Genomic DNA, 19,473 nt, shown 5'->3' on the forward strand with positions numbered 1-19,473 from the left:
CATCTGTGCTTGTTGCAGTTTAGTGTATAAATTTTTTAGTTAAATTTTAATAACTTCTATTATAAATTTGGAGGCCCTTTATAATTTGTTATAATGACATTTTATATATATGGTTTGTTTGGGAACAGTAGAATAGACTTTCCCTTCCTTTTTCTCCTTTATAGGATCCCTTAAAAGTAGACTTTCAAATTAATTTAGAATAGATTTAATTTAGAGAAACTCAGCTTTGAAATCAGATGGTCTGTTATTCACAGTGAATGTAGGATATAAGTGAAATGTAAACTGGGTAATGCCTAATTCTCAGGAATATGCTACTAAGATCTTTGTATGCATATATAATTTTCTTTGTCTAAATTTGCTGTCTCTTAGTAATCTTGTAATCCTGAAGTCCCTATCTCTCCCAGGCATTTTGGACTCTTTAACCAAAATACCTGATTACTTTTATCTTGATTCTTATCGTCTAAAATAGATTTAGGATTAAATCTGATTTAGCTCTGAAATGATCTTGTTGGTAGCCTTTGTTCTCTTTCAACTAGCTATTACTACCTCAGTAAAATGCACTGACTTATTTTCTACTCTAGCAATTAAGGAATTGACCATACTTTTAAAGAACATGCCACTACTTTTGAAAACTTCAAAATTTGGAAGGTTTAAAAAAAAGTGTGTATATATATATAAGTGATAGAAGAGGATTTTTTTCTCTTTGGAAAGTATATTTTGGCTGAGGCCTGATTGTTTTTCTTTTCAGAATTTCATGTCTCAAATGTGGGAGTAAAAGATGTTAATTCTGTATATCTAATATATTTTAATTAAGCCCATATTAACATTTCTTCTATATTCTGTCACTTTGTATTTAATTTTAACTGGCTTGTAACTGGTAAAATATTTGTTTTATAGTTTAAGATTACGTTAGCCTGTTGACTTATCTTACAAATCTAATACTTTGAACTCTAACTTGGCAGTTTAAAGTGTCGTTCATATCAAGTAGGGTAGTTGTTCTTCAGTTATACAATAATTAGTCCACCTTCTTATTTTCTGCCTTCTATGGAAATTAAGTTTTACATCCCAATGATCAATGCTAAAATACTTTTAAGTGATTAAATATTTTGCATCATGATTCAGTGTGTTTTAAAACTTAGTTTATATGTATACATAGAATTTGGGCTGAAGTATGAACATAATAAATTATCTCCTTATTTGACCCTTTTGGAAGTTGAATTCAAATGATATCGTTAACAGTCATTGAATCTTTATACTTAAGCATGTGGAATTTAAAGTGGTCACTATTTCAGAAAAATATTTAGGATATTCATGTGTTTGACATGGACAAAATATAGGCCATTTATGAATTTGATATACAGTCTCATAATGTTCTAATAGTTCTTAAAGCCAAAAGTACCATTCCACGTTAATATATAAAATGTTTGGCATAGTACAACTGTGAAGAAATGTTTTTTCCATATAACCTCATAGTAAAATATTTTTAATATAACAAAGTACATGTGATGCTTTGCAGGCATTGGGGCCTCTATTATGCTTTTCTTATATCTTGATTCCTCCCATATTTGCCTTGTTTTTAAGTGTTTTTTCTTGTCTTTACTCTGTTACCTAAATACATGGTACCATATTATTGGGGAAATGTCTCAAGTGCTTACAAAAAAGGAAGTGATTAATTTTGGAATAAAGACAGTTTTGACCTTTATCCTGGTAGAAGTGGTTTAGAGATATTAAATTTGAAACTTGTTGCTCAGTTTTGAGGTAGTCTCAACCTCCCAGTTCTCTAAAATGTGCTAGGATAGTTTGGTAATGATGCATATTTGACAATAAAGGCAAATTTTACATGTTTCTGAGGTTAAATTCTGCAATGAAATGATTACTATCTTCAAATTTGATTAAAAATTTCCTGCAAGAAATTTAATTATACCATCCCAAAATAAGAAAACTAAAAAACACTGTAAATCCTTTCAATAAAATACTTTACTCAGTAAATAAAGCACTGTGGAGTAATGCCTAGTAGATTCAATGTCTTTTTTGGGCTTAAAGTGTGTTAACTTACTATATTTGATTTTTAAATAGACACCAAATCCTACTGCAAGCGAGTTTATTCCTAAAGGAGGATCAACCTCCAGGCTGAGTAACGTGTCCCAGTCAAATATGTCTGCCTTCTCTCAAGTTTTCTCTCACCCATCCATGGGAAGTCCTGCTGCTGCTGGATTAGCACCAGGTAAGCTGAGTAACTATTTCCAGTGAGTTCCAGATATCAAATCTGTAAGCACCGTTTGCTGTGAGTCTGTCAGAACTGAAGTTGTATACTTGAATGATTCACATTTAAACACATTGTAAGTTTTGTTTTGTAGGTTTTGGTACCATAGACCAAATGTGTAGTTGAAAATTATAAAGCAAAAATTTAAGTATGAACAAAAATTCTATATAAAGATATTTAAAAGCACAAAAATAAATTTAAGGGAGAAAATGGTTATTTAGAAAAAAATACCTATCTGGACCTTAGTATTTCTCTATTTTTTAAAGCGATAATGCTGTTTCACTCAAAAACTTCTGTAAAAGCACCAGAAATAGAATATTGATGTATATATATGTTTCAGAGTTCTCCTTTTGTACTAAGTTTCTAAAATAATAATTTATTCTATATCATTCTAAATAAAAGTTTAGATGCATTGCCTTTCAGATGTTTGATTATAAATTTGTAGTGGTAATTTTAAATTGGATACAGTATTATAAACAATAGTGGGAAAGAAATGTAAACTGTTAGGGGTCATTGAAGTAGGGAAAACAGTTCTTCTCAATCTCTTTCTTCCAAGTTTACCCATAATGGCAGAAGAGTTTGAACAAACCAGGGGTCTTGAGGCATAGTTCAAAGGGACTCTTTGAGAACCCTGTTTTCTTTGAAGCCCTCTCTTTTATTTTAAAAATTCATGCAAATTTTGCATTCTACTCCATAACATAAACATTTATTTTAATATAAAATATGAAAAATTTCTTAGATAACATCAGTAATCCCTGTGGATATGTACCTTAATTAGAAATGTAAGGTATGCGAAATTACACTGAATTCATAGCGAGTGCTGAGCAGGTTACTTTGTGTCTGTAAAATGTTTGAGCTGCCCACACAGATTATGTTTCAAGAACCTGCACTGAATAATCATCACTTGGTATTGAATATTTCAAAAGCCAGAAACAAAATGAAATATACACACACTAAATGAAGCCAAAAGAGCTATCTAGATCAGCCTGGAACTAGTACTGCCTCCAGAGTTTAATCCAATTAGTAAAATAAGTCATGGGTTTTGATACTGATATCAAAATCAAGGACGTTTTTTGGAAGAGGAATGAGAGAAGATAATAATAACTATGGAACAGAGCATCTGATTTAGCATATAGAGTATCAAGTGTATGCAGAGGCTGAATAACCTTGTGTTGCCAAGGATTTTATCAGTGCCTCCTTCCCCCAATCCCCCCTCCCCTTCCCACTCCTCTTCCCCTCCCTTACAACCACCTCCGCCTCATTTGTCCCCTTACCTTTTCTTCGACTTTGGCTCTTTTCAGGTTCAGTTAATTTTTGTAAACATTTTCCCTTCTTCCCTAGAGAGCAGTGTCAGAATTGAATATCCCTGGTAGCCTAAAAGTTTTACTTGTAAGTAATATGCTACTATGGTTTTTCTCCCATTGAGGTGTGTTTGAGTTGTTTACATGAGCATAATCTCCATGTCGATTACACATCTAAAATTTCTTGGAGATTGTCCAAACTTCTGAGCAGTGTTTATAAAGCACCCACAATAATGATAAGCGTATGCCAATCAGAAAACTTCGGCTTTCTTAATTAAGCGCCAATTTATTTGGGGCTAACGACACATCTTCCCGTCTTTCAAAAGTAAATATTTTGTTTGCATATTTGTCTAGACTAGTTCAAGCTTGCCATTTAAAAAAAAATAGGTTTTTTAAGTATTGACGGAGTTAAAAATGCCAAAGGGAATTTTAGATCCTGAAAACATTTACTTAAAAAATCCATTAATGCTGTGGTATTTGTTTAAGCTTGCCAGTAGGGTATTTTCCTGTATGTTGGTAAGTGTTTCATTGGCCCCAATTGGGTATCACAACTAAATTTAGGGTGAAATTAATTAATTTAAAAATTAAATTAACTGAGAAACTATTTATGCTTCTGCATAGTTCTAACATTAAAATATTCATTCTGCTTCCTATTAGTGAAAGTAATTACTATCTGGAACCATTGGAAATAGGCCAATATGTCATATTAAATGTATTCCTGAATTCTTTATACCTATTACTTAAAAATTGTTCATTCAAATGACAATCATTGAGGCTAAAATATTTTCCCAAAATACTGGAATGATGAATGGTTTTGCATTTATTATTTCTCCATGTTTTCTCCTTTTAATTAATGGCTTAATATTCTTTGGAGATGAGCAAAGAAAAAAAATTGTCTGCCTTGCTTTCAGAAAACCGTTTTACCCCTTCTGTGTCTTCTATCGTTTCTTACCCACAAAGGTTATTTTTTTTCAAGGCCTAGGAAAGGTTCTTGACATTTCTACTTTAAGGTTGTAGAATAAAAAAGGTCGTAGAGTTATTTACCTACCTTGGTGGTGATTTAATTTATCTTTAATGCTTCTTGTCTACTGTAGTTGTAACCTATTGGTAATTTTCAGTTATAAAGTTTCATTTTCTCTTTTTTCAACTTATATTCCAGAAATTATTGCCCTTGAAAATATGTCAAATTACTGTTTTTCTAAAAAATCTGAAACCTTAGTTTGGCACTCAAATGTAAACTAGAATAATGTCACTTTTATTATATTTGGAAAAATACATATTGGAATATATTCTGACCAAAAATGTAAAAATATTTAAGCAAAGTTGAGTAGCTATAAGTTAAGAACCACTTAACACACCCTTAGCAAAATTGACTTCCAAAGTATGCTACAGTAAGAATACTTTTAAAGTGGTGCATAGTCTAAAGATAAAGATACATTTTTCTAGTAGTTTTTGCTTTAGGCACACATTTTTTGAATAGATCTTTACAAGTGAAAATATGCCTACTCTAAGTATATGAAATGTTAACTTGTGGTTTAATTTTTTATGCCATGAAAAATAGTTTTATCATGAGAACTAATTGCTGAATTTTTTTTAATCAGAATTTTTCTTGAGTATTTTGATTTGATAGTAGACTTAGTAAACTAAGTCTTGGTATACTTTAAGTTTAATTACCTCAGTATTAACCATAGTCTGAAAGGGATTTTTAAGAGAGGTAGCAAAAGGAGCATACATTTCTGGGTAGTGTTCTGGTGTGTCATCTGCTGGTTTAATGCAGTTATAACTCAAGAATTGGGCATCTCTTGTTCTGCTTAATTGTGTGTGGACACTTGGGAGGGGCAGAGGAGAGTCCCTGAATTTGAAAATGCCATCACTGATTTGTAAATGAGAAAGAAAGCCATAGTGACTTTCAGTATTTTCAAATATTCATTCCTTCAAGATGAGTTTGCTGCAGATTTTGGGACTATTAGATATATTTTATTGTAAGTTATGATGACAAATCTCAGATGATTAATTTGGGGAGAAGAACTTAATTATTATACTAATCATTATTGAAAAATTGTATTCATTTATTAGAAATTTTATTGTAATATTTTAGAAAAATCTAAAAAAATCTATGTTTTTAGATCCAGTTTTTTGAAGTCTTTAATCTTTTTTTATATATTCCTGAGGGTGCCAAATCAATGGGTAAAATTGGCTAATATTCCTTATTTTTTGGCTTAGGCAAAGTATGAGGGGAAAGGGGAAATTAATATTTATCTATCATTCTTCTTAAAAATATTAAAATATTAAACTTTTTTATATATATAGTGTACTATTTAAAAGTAGAGTTACTTATTCTTGTAATGTTGAAAGGTTTGAGTGAGGAGATTGTTTTTAAAGTTCTATGCTAAAAGACGTCCTATGATTCATTAGCTCTGTGGCGTTTCACATCATAGATGGAGAAATGGAGGCTTAATTCGTTTCCGTTGTGTAGTAGTTGGCTTGTGCAGTAATCTGATGTTGGTCGTTGGTCTAGGTGGAAACTTTGGGGTTTACATAGTTTAGCCTTGTGCCAGTTTAGAGGCGGCATTCCTGACAGGCTGTCATCCAGCTTCAGCTTTGTCACTTACAGTAATAGGGAACTCATTAGCTAATCAAGGCAGTCCAGTGTACATTTTAACATTTGAATAAAAAAGAAAACTATATCTTATGCTGAACTTAACTCTATTTTGTCTGTCTTTTATCCACTAGTTCTAGGTTTTTCCCTTTGCGTTGAATGAAATAAATCAAAATCTTTTCTACATGATAGTCTTTTCAGTTATTTTCTTTTTTAGACTAGTTGTATGTATGTGTGTGTCCATATAACCAATCTGTTTATATGATTGAAAAAGAAGAGAGTGGAAAAACTGGGAAAATACTGTTAAAATTAACAAATTGTATGTGTCAAAAATCATCAACTCTTGTAAATCATAATGGCTGGAACACTAGTGTGGGTAAAATTAAGACCGTAGGTATGTCTACTTAGCCATATTACTACTCTGATATCCAGTGAAGGAGTGTATGTACCATTGGGAAAATAGGAAACTCTGCTAATAGGTTGAAGCTGTGGTGACTATCTAAGTTCATATTTAAAATTTTACTGTGTATCTTAGTCTGTACATTAAAATCGCTCAAGGCATAAAAACTCCGTAAGCTATTGTTTTAGATTATTTTATGTTTTACCAAGTGGTATAATTACTGAAAATAAAAATTATAAAAAATATTTATAAAGTAATTCTTAAACATCACCATGTTTTATATATGTAACTCTAAGCAGGTTTTCCTTGTAATTATTTTTTTAAAGTCTACCGTTAAATGGATTCTGTGGGACAGTCAAGTAATTCAACCGTGAATTTATTTTGATATTTCAGTCTGAACTGATTTCTCTAAATTATTGTTACTCTTAATAATAGTAGAGCTAGTTTAACATTAAAATATTCTTCTAATTGTTTTAAATATCAATCTAGATTTCTTAAGCATATTACAAATTCCTTAAGAAGAAAGGACCATGTCATTTCTTATTTAGCACAAATTTAGGCATATAGAGAGTACCTAGTAAATGCTTATTCATTTAACTAAGCTCCATTTTTGTCTTGGAAAAAATTTTTTTAATTGATGGGTATCTCTTAAGTACAGTGAATTTTAATGATTTCATAAACATCTTTGAAGAACTTCTAAAAACTGCAAATGTTCAAGAGAATATAGTTGAATAGTCATATGAGGAACAGAAATATGCCTGTTGAAAGTTTTAACTGCATCAGAACTAGAGTCACTGTGTGTTTTGAGGTGCTAAAACATCCTTAAAACCAGTTAAAATATTTGTGTTATTTTTAAATTGCATGTTTCCATTTTTTGTAACTACTTTGTTTTTCAGGTATATTCAGCAGAATCACTCAAACCTTTCCAAGCTTTCTAATTGGGGATTGCTTTCTACATTAAAAAATAAAATAAAAATTTATAGTCAAGATCAGGGGTTCCTAAGGTTTTTGTGAAAAGGGACTTTTCATCGCCCTGTAATGTTGAGCTCATCCTAATGGGGGCTGCTCTGTGTCTGCATGTGTATGGATACAGATGGTGATGTCCCAGGGAAGATTACTAACAGTAGAACTGTAGAACCGTAACTGGGTTAGGAGTGCCTGCTAGCTATATTCCCTTCCCAGTTGGGAATTTCAGGAAACTGAGGCGAGACGTTAATGGCGCAGAGGGGGATGTGGCTGCTGCAGCTGGCTTGGAGACCTGTCAGGTAAGGCTTAAATAGTTACCGGTAGATACTGTTCTACTGGTTGGGGAATCCCTGGTTAATGTGTCCTGTTAGGTTTGAGAGTTCCTATTGTGGGCTGCTTGTTTAAATCTTGTGTATTGGCTAACTTGTCCCTTAACTAAGGGGTAGGGGCTGGATGGGAGTGGGTAGGACTTCCCTTCAACTATAGGTTCAGTGATCTATAACTGCATCAATGTCTCCTGCAGCTCTTGGGCTGCTTTCATTGGATTGATTTGATTGCCTTTAGAATGTGGTACCAGTTCTACTGAAGTAGCTGTGTGCCGAAAGGCACATCCTTTGATCCCTGTGTTTTAGCATCTTCATTTCTATGAGAAGATAATTTTAGATGGTTTTAAAAGTCTTTCTAATCTAAACTTCTATTATTTTGTGACACATTCATCTGTAGGAGATAGGTACACTAAAAGGAGATAGAAATGAAGACTGTGATGAGAGGTAGCGAAAAGGCGAGTTTGATTTTTGTAGTAGACTTAAAAAGGACTTAAAAAGGCATCTGGACTTCCTTGACATACTCTGTGTAAATAGAATATCCCACCACGCTTACCTGTGTGTCATAGGTGGAGATGAGGAGAGTTTTGTTTTAGCATTATAAGATTAGAGTCTGGGATGAATCAGTGTTGCAGTGGTTCTGAATGAACTGAGAGGTGGAGAGAGCATGTAATAGAAAATGCCGAAGAGCATTCCCGATTCTTAGCTGGATGCGGAAAGTTAGATGTCAGTCTTTTTTTTTTTTCCTTTCAGTCAGATAGGTTGAGAGTTCCAAGGATCATTTCTTCTTTTACCGTTTGACTCATTGGTGCCTGGGACATTGTAGGTACTCAGTGAGAGAGTGTGGATAAAATTATCATGCTTGATGTAACACGTCTGGTTAGGAGCGGTCCTCTAATTCGGTAGGAATGAAGTGAGTGGTGGCAGCCTCTTCTGTTTCTTGAATTTTCCCTGATTCTTCTCAGCTTGACTAGTCATATTCATATATGAAAATCATCTTTTTTCTTATTCTTTTTACCTTTCAGATGTGCAGTTACCCTAGAGAAGGGCATGTAGGAAGGGTGTTAGTCAAAGGAGAGGAATTAGAGATGAATCCCTCTTAAAACCCCCTGTGTACAGACACATGTAAAACCTAACCATGAATACTAGCAAAAACTCAGATGTGGACTGCATGTTTATAGTGACAGTGTTTAGTTTTGGATTTTTTAGTCAAGGATCTCTTACATATTGGTATGTCTGAAGTGAGAAATTTTCTTATAATTTTGTAAACATCTTCCCGTATTTTAGATGTGCCAGATTTTAGACTGGTGTTCCTGTAAATAGTAACTAGTAGTCCCTTTAGGGGTTTTGTACCTTTTAGAAGACAGTGCAGATCAATAGGATATTAATATAATTGTAGTCACCAAACTGGTCTTTAAGCCATAGTTACTATGGACAGTAATCTTAGTGCCCACTGTGATGTGGTGGTAGCCTAAACTGCTGAAACAAATAGATCCAAAATGTAATGGTTTCACATGACAAACATTTATTTCTTGCTTTTATAAAAGTCCATGGCAGATGTTCAGATTGTCTGGGATGTTCTCCTCTGCATAGTTAAGGATCCAGGTCAAGTGGCTTCTAGGCATCTCTCTAGTCAGCTGGAAGGGCGAAAGTGTGGAGGAGCATGAATAGGAAGTTGGTATGGACAGCCTGGAAATTGTCAGAAAGTTTCTCCAGTGATGGCTGTCTACCAAAATTTGGAGTTATATATTTTTAAAGCAGCTCGGCTACATTTCCAGGTCTTCTTTGGATGCAGAATTTTAACAGTTGATCCTTGTTATCTCATATTTATGCATTTTGGGGCATTATATTATTTGCATCTTTTGTATCTATCTTAAAGAAATCACCAAAGCAGCTGTAGTAACTGATTTATCTAGCATCATGGAAAACGAAACTTCCAGCATACTTGAATTTTTTGCCTATCAGAAGCTGTATGGCTTTAATTGTCAGAACTTTATACTTATAGTAATTTTTCTTAGAAAGATTTCCAAAATTTTTAGTACTCTGTTGCTTCAAACAAAATCTAACCTTTTTTTGATAACTCATGATCAACTTTATATGCCTCAATGATTGTATGGAACCAGGATACACTTGGTACTCTTTAGGTATCAGAGTTTGTAGAGCAGTTTTTTTCCATGTTATATAATTAATTGGATTCTTTACCCTTACCATTGTTCTCCTGCCGCAGTATATTAATTATAACTACTTGAAGGTGAAGCCTTTCTCTCTTGCTCTCTGAATCTGTTAAAGTGCCTAAATGTAGTGCCTTGAATGGACATACTCAGGCAAGTTTATTTGAACCATTTTAGTGAGTTCTTACTGGCTTTTTATTGATGACTGTTGTGCTGTTAGTATCCTACCTTTAGGACAGTGGTTGTCAAATTTGAGACTCCATCAGAATCATCTGGAGTGCTTGTTAAAACCCAGCACTTGCTGGGTCCCCCTCCCAAAGTTTCTGATTTTGTAGGTATGGGTGAGTCAGAGAACTTATTTTTCTAGCGTATTTCCAGATGATGCTGATAGATTGCTTCTCCCGGGACACCATTTTTAGAACCACGGCTCTACATAGCGTTCCATGCTATCTTCTCTCCTCTTCCTTCTTACAACCCTTCTTCTCCTAATCTGCTGAGGGCTGAGAACACAAATGTATTTTATAATGCTTTTTTTTAAAAAAATAAGAAAAAGTCTTGGAGTCAAGGACTTGAATTGTTGCTTGTCAGTAAGGTACATGGGCTTTAAATTATCCTTTGGCTGAGGCCAGTTTTACTTTTCTGGTTCCTGTCCCTGCTCTGGATAACTTAAGTTCTCAGATTAGTTGTCACAGGGGTTACTGAAGCTCAGCCAAGATCGCAAATACAATTTGACTAATAATGGGCAACAGGCATTTTTTCTACCTTAGTGATGTTAATGGAACAAACATAATGTAAATTAATTACTTCTAATACATGTAAATAAATTTTTCAGAATACCTGAAAAATGAATAAATAGTGTAAGTACTTTGTTTAAAAATTTAAACCCCATGGTTCTAGAACTGGTAATCAAATATCTTTTATTTGCATTCTACATTTTAATATGTATGTTTTAAAATTTTTATGTAAAGATCACTAAATTGTTATTAATATTAGAGAAATTTGAGAAGTGTTTATTGATTCAGTTACAACATTTTCTTGATGTCAAACTTTCATTTTTTAGTTTGGTACTAGCTTTTATTCATTGGAAAGAAATCCAGTTAAAATTACATTGTTAACTAATATTAATCTTACATTATTTTTTGTGAATATCTATAATTTTTATAATCAGACACGTGTCTTGGAGTAAGTTTCTTGTTTATAAACAACACAATTTATCACTGAATGAAAGATACCATTTACTCATAAACATTTACTATCACTTGAAAAGAGAAAATGATTCTTTCGATCCAAAAGTTACATGTGGTAGCTAACACCAATTCTCCTCCCATTTTGCTCTGACCCTTTATTTAAATAATCTGAGTGTTATGATTTAAAAGGTTGCTGCCATTGCAGAGGCTACGGAAGATTCTGTCACTTAGATCATTTGCCAGGTTTGGCAGCTAGCAGGTCACTGTTCTGTATCTTCAAATAGTGTAGTGATCAAAGTTACCTACCTACTATATAGGCCAGAGGGTATAGTTCTTAAAATTGTAATTTAAATCCTAACAATGGTTTTTAAAAATAGGGACAGAGGCCAGCCCCATGGCCGAGTGGTTGGGTTCGTGAGCTCTACTTCGGCGTCCCAGGGTTTCGCCGGTTCAGATCCTGAGCGTGGATGTAGCACTGCTCATCAAGCCACGCTGAGGCAGCGTCCCACCTGCCACAACTAGAAATACCCACAACTAAAAATATACAACTATGTCCCTGGGGGCTTTGGGGAAAAAAAGGAAAAATAAAATCTTTAAAAGCGTGGACAAGTTATTCACATTTTTAGGGGTTTGGGCACTGTAATTTATACTGTTAATATTCTAATATTTGTTGATTTAATTAATGAAAACTCATATGGAAACGAGGCTATTGATGGCAGTAAGGCTGAAGGTAGGCCAAAAGAAAGATTAGTGTGTGTAGATATGGAACACAAAATAGTTGTGCAGGCTGTGATCTCTATCAAATGTTACATAAGAGTATGTGGTTAATAAAACTCAAATCAAATTAATAATATGAGCTCACAGTACTTGCCTAAATTTGGTCAATGAGATTAAATCAATTTTGTGAAGCTTTAGGGTACTTAATAGTTTTATTAACGTGTACAGTGTTTCTAATATCCAGGAAGTCCAAATACCTTTTATCACAGACAGATATTCAGCCAAAATGAACTATGATTATGTAAATCAGTTGGGAAATTCTCTAGACATTGAAGGAAACCAGAGATGGAAACTGAGTTGCGTTTATTTTGGCCAGATCCACATGGCTTCTATTAGAGGTTATTTACATTAAAAAAAAAAAGTGGAGAAAAGCATTTTGGAGTGTGCTGAAACTTGTCATTTTTATTGTGTAATGTAATGGAAAGAGAAAATATTTGTACTTTTAATTAAATACAGTTTTTATCATTGAAATGTTACTGTAATTCAGTAGTTAGATAAACATTTTGCACTTTTTTTTAGTGTTTTCCTGAAAGTAAAACTAATGCTGGTTCTTTATACTTCTTTAAAAGAATGAAAAAGAATATTTGTGATATCTTCATGGTCTTATTCTTATAATTTTTAGTTCACTTTTTTTTTTTGATGGAGGCTTTAAAAACAAGATGCAGTATGTAAGAAGGTTGAAGGTAGACACTGAAGGCTGGCAGAGTAAGAGTAGAGTGAGGTATACCACAAATACTGGAGGGTCCTTGAAACCAAGGTTCAGTTTACCGTGAATCTAGATTTTGGAGACTTCAAGAATAGAAAATCGTTCTGTCACATCTTACAATAAGCGTTGTTTCAATGGTAGCTGATAAATTGATTCTGTTCCCCTCTGCGTGGTATAGATTTGCATATAGGATGTGAAGCTCTACTGCCTTCAACTAAAAAGAAATCTATGCAATGCATACTTCATTGAGAGTTTAATTTCCATAGGCATAAAAACAAACAGCATCTACAAATTTAGATATATATGTATTAAGAAGCAGAGTAAATAGGTTAGGTATTTAATTTGTATTAATTGAATTTCAGTTCTGGCATGAATAACCTTTATCTACAAAATTTGTTTCAAATGCTGCCTTTTATCATGTTGGGTAAAAGCTGCTGTCTGTTAACGGGAAAATAACATGTTTATATGTAAGATCTATGGATGAAATCATGTCTCATTTAAATAATAGTCTGTGAGTGTACCTCTTCCCTATCATTTCTACAGAATGAGTTTTTAGGTTAGGCCTGGTCCAAAACTTGTACCTGAATTTAACGATTAGAATACTATTTTATCTTTTTCTTTTTGAGCAGATTAACACGTCAGCATGCGTATTGTTAAACTAGAAAATGAGAATCTTAAATGAGTAATTTCAAGTAAAGGCAAATGTATTGATATAATTGAAAGAATCATAGATAGTAACTTTGGATGGTTGCTTTTAGTAATTCCTAAAACAATGAGAAAAATTCTGTTAATAACCTCATATACCTTTTCCTAAATTATTAATAATGAAATTAAATCTTAAAACAATTTGAATAAAAAACACTAGAAATAGGGTAGAGTTTTGTTTTCTTGTTTGATATACAGTTCTGTAGTTTCTTCTGCGTTAAATGCTTATATTCCATTTTATTATTTATCTTTTAGTTACTTCACATAGTATTATTTAAAAATTAGTTATGAATTTTAGTGTCTTCCACAGAGAAGCAAGGATTTTTGTGATTTGCTCAATTGCCTTGTTTCTTAATATTCCATATAAATTATGACCATCTTATTCTTGAATTATGACAGTCTTCTTCTTGGAGTTGTGACTTCTTTCTTTTGGAGGAAAAGTATATTGTATGGTTTGTGTACATTTTATATGTCGCAAATTAATTTTCTTTGTTGGACACTTTATCTGTTCCTTGAGGAAGATTTATAGCTATTCAGGATGTCATAGAGTTAGGGTAGAGATGAAGTAGGTTTTCATAGTTTCACTGGCAAAAATCAGGTTTATAATCTTTCTAATCTGTCTAATCTCTGATGAGAGACCTCTGAGTTTTCCATCTTTATTTGTATAAAAAGAATATATTTGTAATTTAAAAATTGTAAGAAAAGTAATTTATTTCCAGAGAAATTTTTAGTTTTGTTGCATTAAATAAAATGACTTGGTAAAATAAATGTTAATACATCTCCAGTTTTTTAAATTTTGAGAAATTTAAGTTTTATTGAGGGGTTTTGTTTCTTATACTTAACTCCTGGAGATAATTTTGTATGTACCTATATTCATAGGAAATTAATGTTAGTACCCCGTGGGGGAATTGCTTGGAGAAACCTTAAAGTGGATGTTTAGTCTCGGATTTATCATAAAGTAATAATATGTCTAAACTAAAATCAGTGGGGAACCTGTACCCCCCCAAAAAAAGAAAGACCTATTTTAAACATAATAATGTAATCTTTTTGTAATGTAATAATATTTTTGTTTTGCCACTTTAATAATTTTGATTTTGAGGACTAATATACAATAAGACAAAGTACTATTGCTGTCTTCATGGAATATTTCTGACTGTAGTGGATTTATCTCATGGCTTGAAACATTAATACTAGAAGTAGTGACTAATTAAAATTGTGTGAAAATTAGCTTGGTTTGGTGTTAATCTTTTAAAGGTTAATCAAGACTGTGCATCAGCATTTCTCAGTGTGCTTTAAAAACAATAGAAATATTTTATATATATATACACACACACATAAAAATGTTTCTATTTTAATATATATTTTATAATTTATATATATTTATATTATATTTGTATATAAAATTTTTATATATGTAAAATACACCCACATACACACATACACACACACTCTCACACTGAAAGACCAGGACCTATCCTAACCCTGGCATTCCAGTTTCTCACCCAGATCTTCCCTTCCTTTTCCCTCTAGTTCTGCACATGTCTATTTTCAGAAAGCCTTTCTGATAATTCTGATGTCCTTCCTTGTTAAGAACTAGTGCTTTAGGAGGTTTGGGGCAGTGGAGAAGCATTAGTCTTGTTACAGTGAGGTGGAGCAGGACTTTTTTCCCTCTTCAGGTACTTTCAGTTCCATATGTTTATAATTAAAAGAAAATGTTAATATATTGTCTTAAAATTTTTCATTTTTTAAAATTTTGGTGTGATTTTTATGGAGCTGTTGTCTTTGTACATGTGAATGTATGATTTCCATATATTAAAAAACAAATTATAGGTAGTAAGAATCCTAAACTGCTTAATTCATTTTCCCAACTTCAGTTCCCTCTTAAGCTATCTAAGCCATATGAAAATCTCTTAGTTACTTTAGAAGAATATGTGCCACTTCCCTTGGTTACCTCAGTTTGTTTCAGGATTTAGGAGTTCTTCATTTTATTCTGCATTCCATTTGCTGAGTTAAGGCTTTTTCTTGTCTGGGCCTTTATGAAGTTGAGTAAACCTGTCATCACCTGATGCTTGAGCAAGAAGCTTAAGACTCATCTTTGCTCTCTTCACTCTTCACGACTAGTCTATTAGGAATTCTGTCAATTCAGCCTTCATATTATGTCTCTCATATATACTGCTTCCATCTTAGACCAAGCCATCATTGCTGCTTTTTGTACTGTTTAAATAGCCTAATTGGTGTATCCCTCTGGTTCGTTTTCCATATAAAAGCGGAAGTAATCTTAAATATAAATCAGATCATGGCTTTTTAATTGTCGTTAGAATAAAATCCAAGCCCCTTACTATGTACGGCCTACATAATCTGTGTCTTGTTTGCCTCTCTAATCTCCCCCTTGCACTCTTTCCATTGTGTATTCAGTTCCAGCCATATTGGTCTTCCTCAAATATGTCAGGCTCCTTTCTGGCTCATGTTCTTTGCATGTATTGTTCCACCTATTCTTTCCATGGCTGGTTCCTTTTCTTCTCTTAGGTCTCAGCTGAAATGTCACTTACAAAGAAAGGCCTTTGACTACTGTTTATTTTCTTTTTAGAACTTATTACAATGTGAAGTTTTATTTTTGTTTAAATTAGGAGGAGTGGTCCTCTTTACACCTATTGGAATATAAGCTCCCTTGCGGCAGGAACCATGGCTCAGTGAATATTTTTAGAATTAAAATAATTGAAGATTACTATTAAAAGTCTACCAGCTTTCTTTTCTGATTAAATAAGCCTAGTCTCTTTAGCTCTACCTCCCGGAGGACTTACTGTGTTTAGGAAATACATAACCTATTTGCGAATGCGTATTGGAACATGGTCAGCTGTGTTCTCATCTCTGTGCCTTTGCTTTGGCCTCACTCTACCTGGAAGGCTCTTCAGTTTTTTTGAGATCTTGCCTGTTTTTCATTGGTTAGGTCAAATGCCTTTGTTTCCTGAAAGTTATCTCTGCTTCTCTAGTTATTATAGATATCTCCCATTTCTGTGCTTTCTCTCGTGTTTTGAGTATCTCATAATGTTATTTTAATTTTGTCTGTATGTTTTATACATATTTATTTCCTCCACTAAAGTTAAATGTTTCCAGAGGCTTTTTTTCCCCATTTTATCCATTATTGTGATCACACAAGGAGACCTAGAGTAAATATTAAAATTTAAAATGTTTAAGCAGTTTAATGGACTTAATGATAGAATGTGAACTTGTTAAGATCAGGACTAGATCTTATTTCTTGAATCCTAGAACCTTGCTCAGTGCCTGGTCTCATGCAGTGGTTCCGGTAAGTGTTCGTATATAAGTTACAGGCTAGAATCACCTGTGGGGCTTTGAAACCATGGCTTCCCCTGGTCTCTTCTAAGACCTGTGAAATCAAAAACTCCACCTTTGGAGCATTGGCCTTTGGTGTATTTTTAAAAATTTCACAGGAGATTCTGCATTACTTCTAGAGAAGAAAAAAGTTCAAAATGCCAGAAAATTTGAAGAAAGGTGAGATTTTATCTGATTGGAATGAGGGTGTCCAGGAAAGAAATGTTCATGGAAAAGGGAATATTTGACATGGGTTTTAAAGGATAGCTAGGATTTTTTTAAACATTTTAACACAGACAGTTGAGAATCTATGAAGTTTATTTTTTTTATGTTTTAACCATTTTAACATCGTAATATAGAAATGTTCTCACTTGGTCAGTGAACTTTCATGAAGTAATTCATTCTGAGTTCGGTAAAGACTGAACAGAGGTGAAGAAAATCTCAGGTGTGGTACTGAGCCTTAGGCTCGAAGGAGGCTTCTGCTGGAGCAGGGCCCTGCTGGAATGGGCGTTTCCCTTCAGTGCTGATTGTGGAGAAGTCCACAGAGTTCCCTTGGAGGGGCTAGGGTAGAGCAGGGTTTTTTACCAACTAGCACTTTGTTTTGTTTTTTTGAAACAAACTATATGTTGCTATCAGTGTGCATTGATTCCACATGACAGTTTAAACTATCCCTAATTAGCTCATATGGATACTTCTGTTTCTCTGCCTTAGGCTTCTTAGTCTCTGCTTTTGTTATGTAGAGTTTCTTTTCATTTATCTTTTCAAAGAAATATTTTTGAAGTCTACCATTTGTCTGATATGGAGAGCCACCATCTCTGAACTATCAGAAGAGTAGAATTTTGTTTTAAAATTAAAATTGCTAGGCAAGTGAAGAAGGTTAGATGACTCAGGAACGTGGAAAAATTAATGAAAAGTATCACTGAGATAAATTTTTCATGTATTTAGAATACCTGGCACCTCTTTGCCAGCTTTATTTGCCATTAGCACCCCAGAGTTTGGCACATTGTTTTTTGAGAGTTGTCAGAATGTGAGACTAGTAGGAGATTAAGACTGGAAAGATGGTTTGGAGTGTATGTGTAGCAGAACCTTGCAACTCAGCAGGCATCAAAGAATTATGACTTAATTACCATTTCTGCCCCTAGGGGACTTGTGAACCAGGAATACAAAATTTAGAGCTTACAACAGTGGTTTTCAAACACTTTTTTAGAGCAGCAGAACTCTTATGCAGTCTATATACAATCCCAAAGTCTAAATTATAAAAAGGAGGGCCGGCCTGGTGGTGCAGCGGTTGAGTGTGCATGTTCTGCTTTGGCAGCCCAGGGTTCGCCGGTTCGGATCCCGGGTGCGGACATGGCACTGCTTGTCAAGCCATGCTGTGGCAGGCGTCCCACATATAAAGTGGAGGAAGATGGGCACGGATGTTAGCTCAGGGCCAGTCTTCCTCAGCCAAAAGAGGAGGATTGGCGGCAGATGTTAGCTCAGGGCTAATCTTCCTCAAAATAAAATAATAAAAAGGAGATAAAATTGGCATTTACAGGATCAGGTTTATTAAATTTACTCATAAGTTATTCAGTGAGAAAAGGTCTGTGTGGTATTTTGTTGAACACAATAGCTTGAAATTGATGGGTGAAGGATAATCTTATATTTCTCAATTTCCTTTTCTATATTTTCTATAATATAGCAACATGAAAAGCATGATTCACATGAATAAGTTGTGCACTCATTTGTTCAATTTTATCTGAGTACATGTGCATGTAAGTAAAGAATATAATAGAGTCACTACTTTCCTAACAGAAAATCCACATATGTACACAGGGGTAACAGGACAAAGAGGCTTTATTCTGAGGTCTCCATGAAAATATCCTAACCCAACAGAAATTAAGTATGTTAGTGATGATCTCTAGTATGTTAAAAAGGGATTGCATACTAATTTGGACCGGCATTTGTGATTTTATTATTAATTTAATAGTGAAAAAGTAGATAGAAAATCAAATCAACAATTTGCAGAACTCTGAAGCATTCTGGAAGCCTAGGGTTCTATTTAATACAGTTTGAAAACCACTGGCACAGAAGGCCTGTTTCTCGATAGGAGGGAGCTTACCAGTACACGGGTTAAGGAAGCTGGGAGGGTTGCAGCTTTTCTCAACTGAGATTCCTCATCTGAACCATAGAATACAGAACATAATTTGAGTGACTATTTTGCGAATTCTCCCAAGGATAGTAAACAACAGATGTCATTCATTACATGGGTGTCTTCACTCATTAGGGCTTAACTCTCCTTTCTCTGAGAAAGGCTGGGAAAGTGAGGAATCAGTAAGGCTTTAAAACCAAACCAGACCAAAAACCGCTACAAATTATCAAAGTGTCAGATGCTTATATTCTAACGAGTACAATTTTCAAGACAGAGCACAATTTTCAAGACAGAGCGTAGTCTACTCCTAGTTTTGTCCTCCATAAATCTCGGCACTCAGGCACCTAGATTCTTGGTCGAGAAATGAGAATTTTCCATGTTACAATTTGGAAGTGACAAGGGAAAATTTTTTATTGGAAATTTTTTCCACACTTCAGTAAATAATAGAATTAACAAATTTTAGAAAGTGAAAAGTTGTATTGGGTCCACGATTCTTTCTGTAGGCAGTCTTGAGGAGCATGTTTGTTGTATAAAAACCTTTTAACCCAATTTATGTGAAAGGACGAAACACCATTTCAATCTTCTGAAATTAGCTTGGGCTTGTTGGTTGCCTG

The 19,473-nt window shown here is 33.8% G+C and overlaps 1 protein-coding gene across 13 annotated transcripts in view; it reads left to right on the top strand.

Annotated features, from left to right (window-relative positions):
• PAN3 (poly(A) specific ribonuclease subunit PAN3) overlaps window positions 1–19,473 on the top strand; it is a 135,457-nt gene that overhangs the window by 63,963 nt on the left and 52,021 nt on the right. For all 13 annotated transcript variants that reach the window (XR_002800966.2, XR_011427931.1, XR_011427932.1 and 10 more), the window contains one exon: window positions 2,077–2,224. Coding sequence is in view for 7 of the 13 variants with exons in the window: in XM_023621451.2 (XP_023477219.2) it covers window positions 2,077–2,224 (148 nt within the window). In the remaining 6 variants the exon portion in view is untranslated. The remainder of the gene's footprint in view (window positions 1–2,076; window positions 2,225–19,473) is intronic.

Source organism: Equus caballus, chromosome 17, assembly GCF_041296265.1.
Source record: "Equus caballus isolate H_3958 breed thoroughbred chromosome 17, TB-T2T, whole genome shotgun sequence".
In the NCBI taxonomy this organism is placed as follows: domain Eukaryota; kingdom Metazoa; phylum Chordata; class Mammalia; order Perissodactyla; family Equidae; genus Equus; species Equus caballus.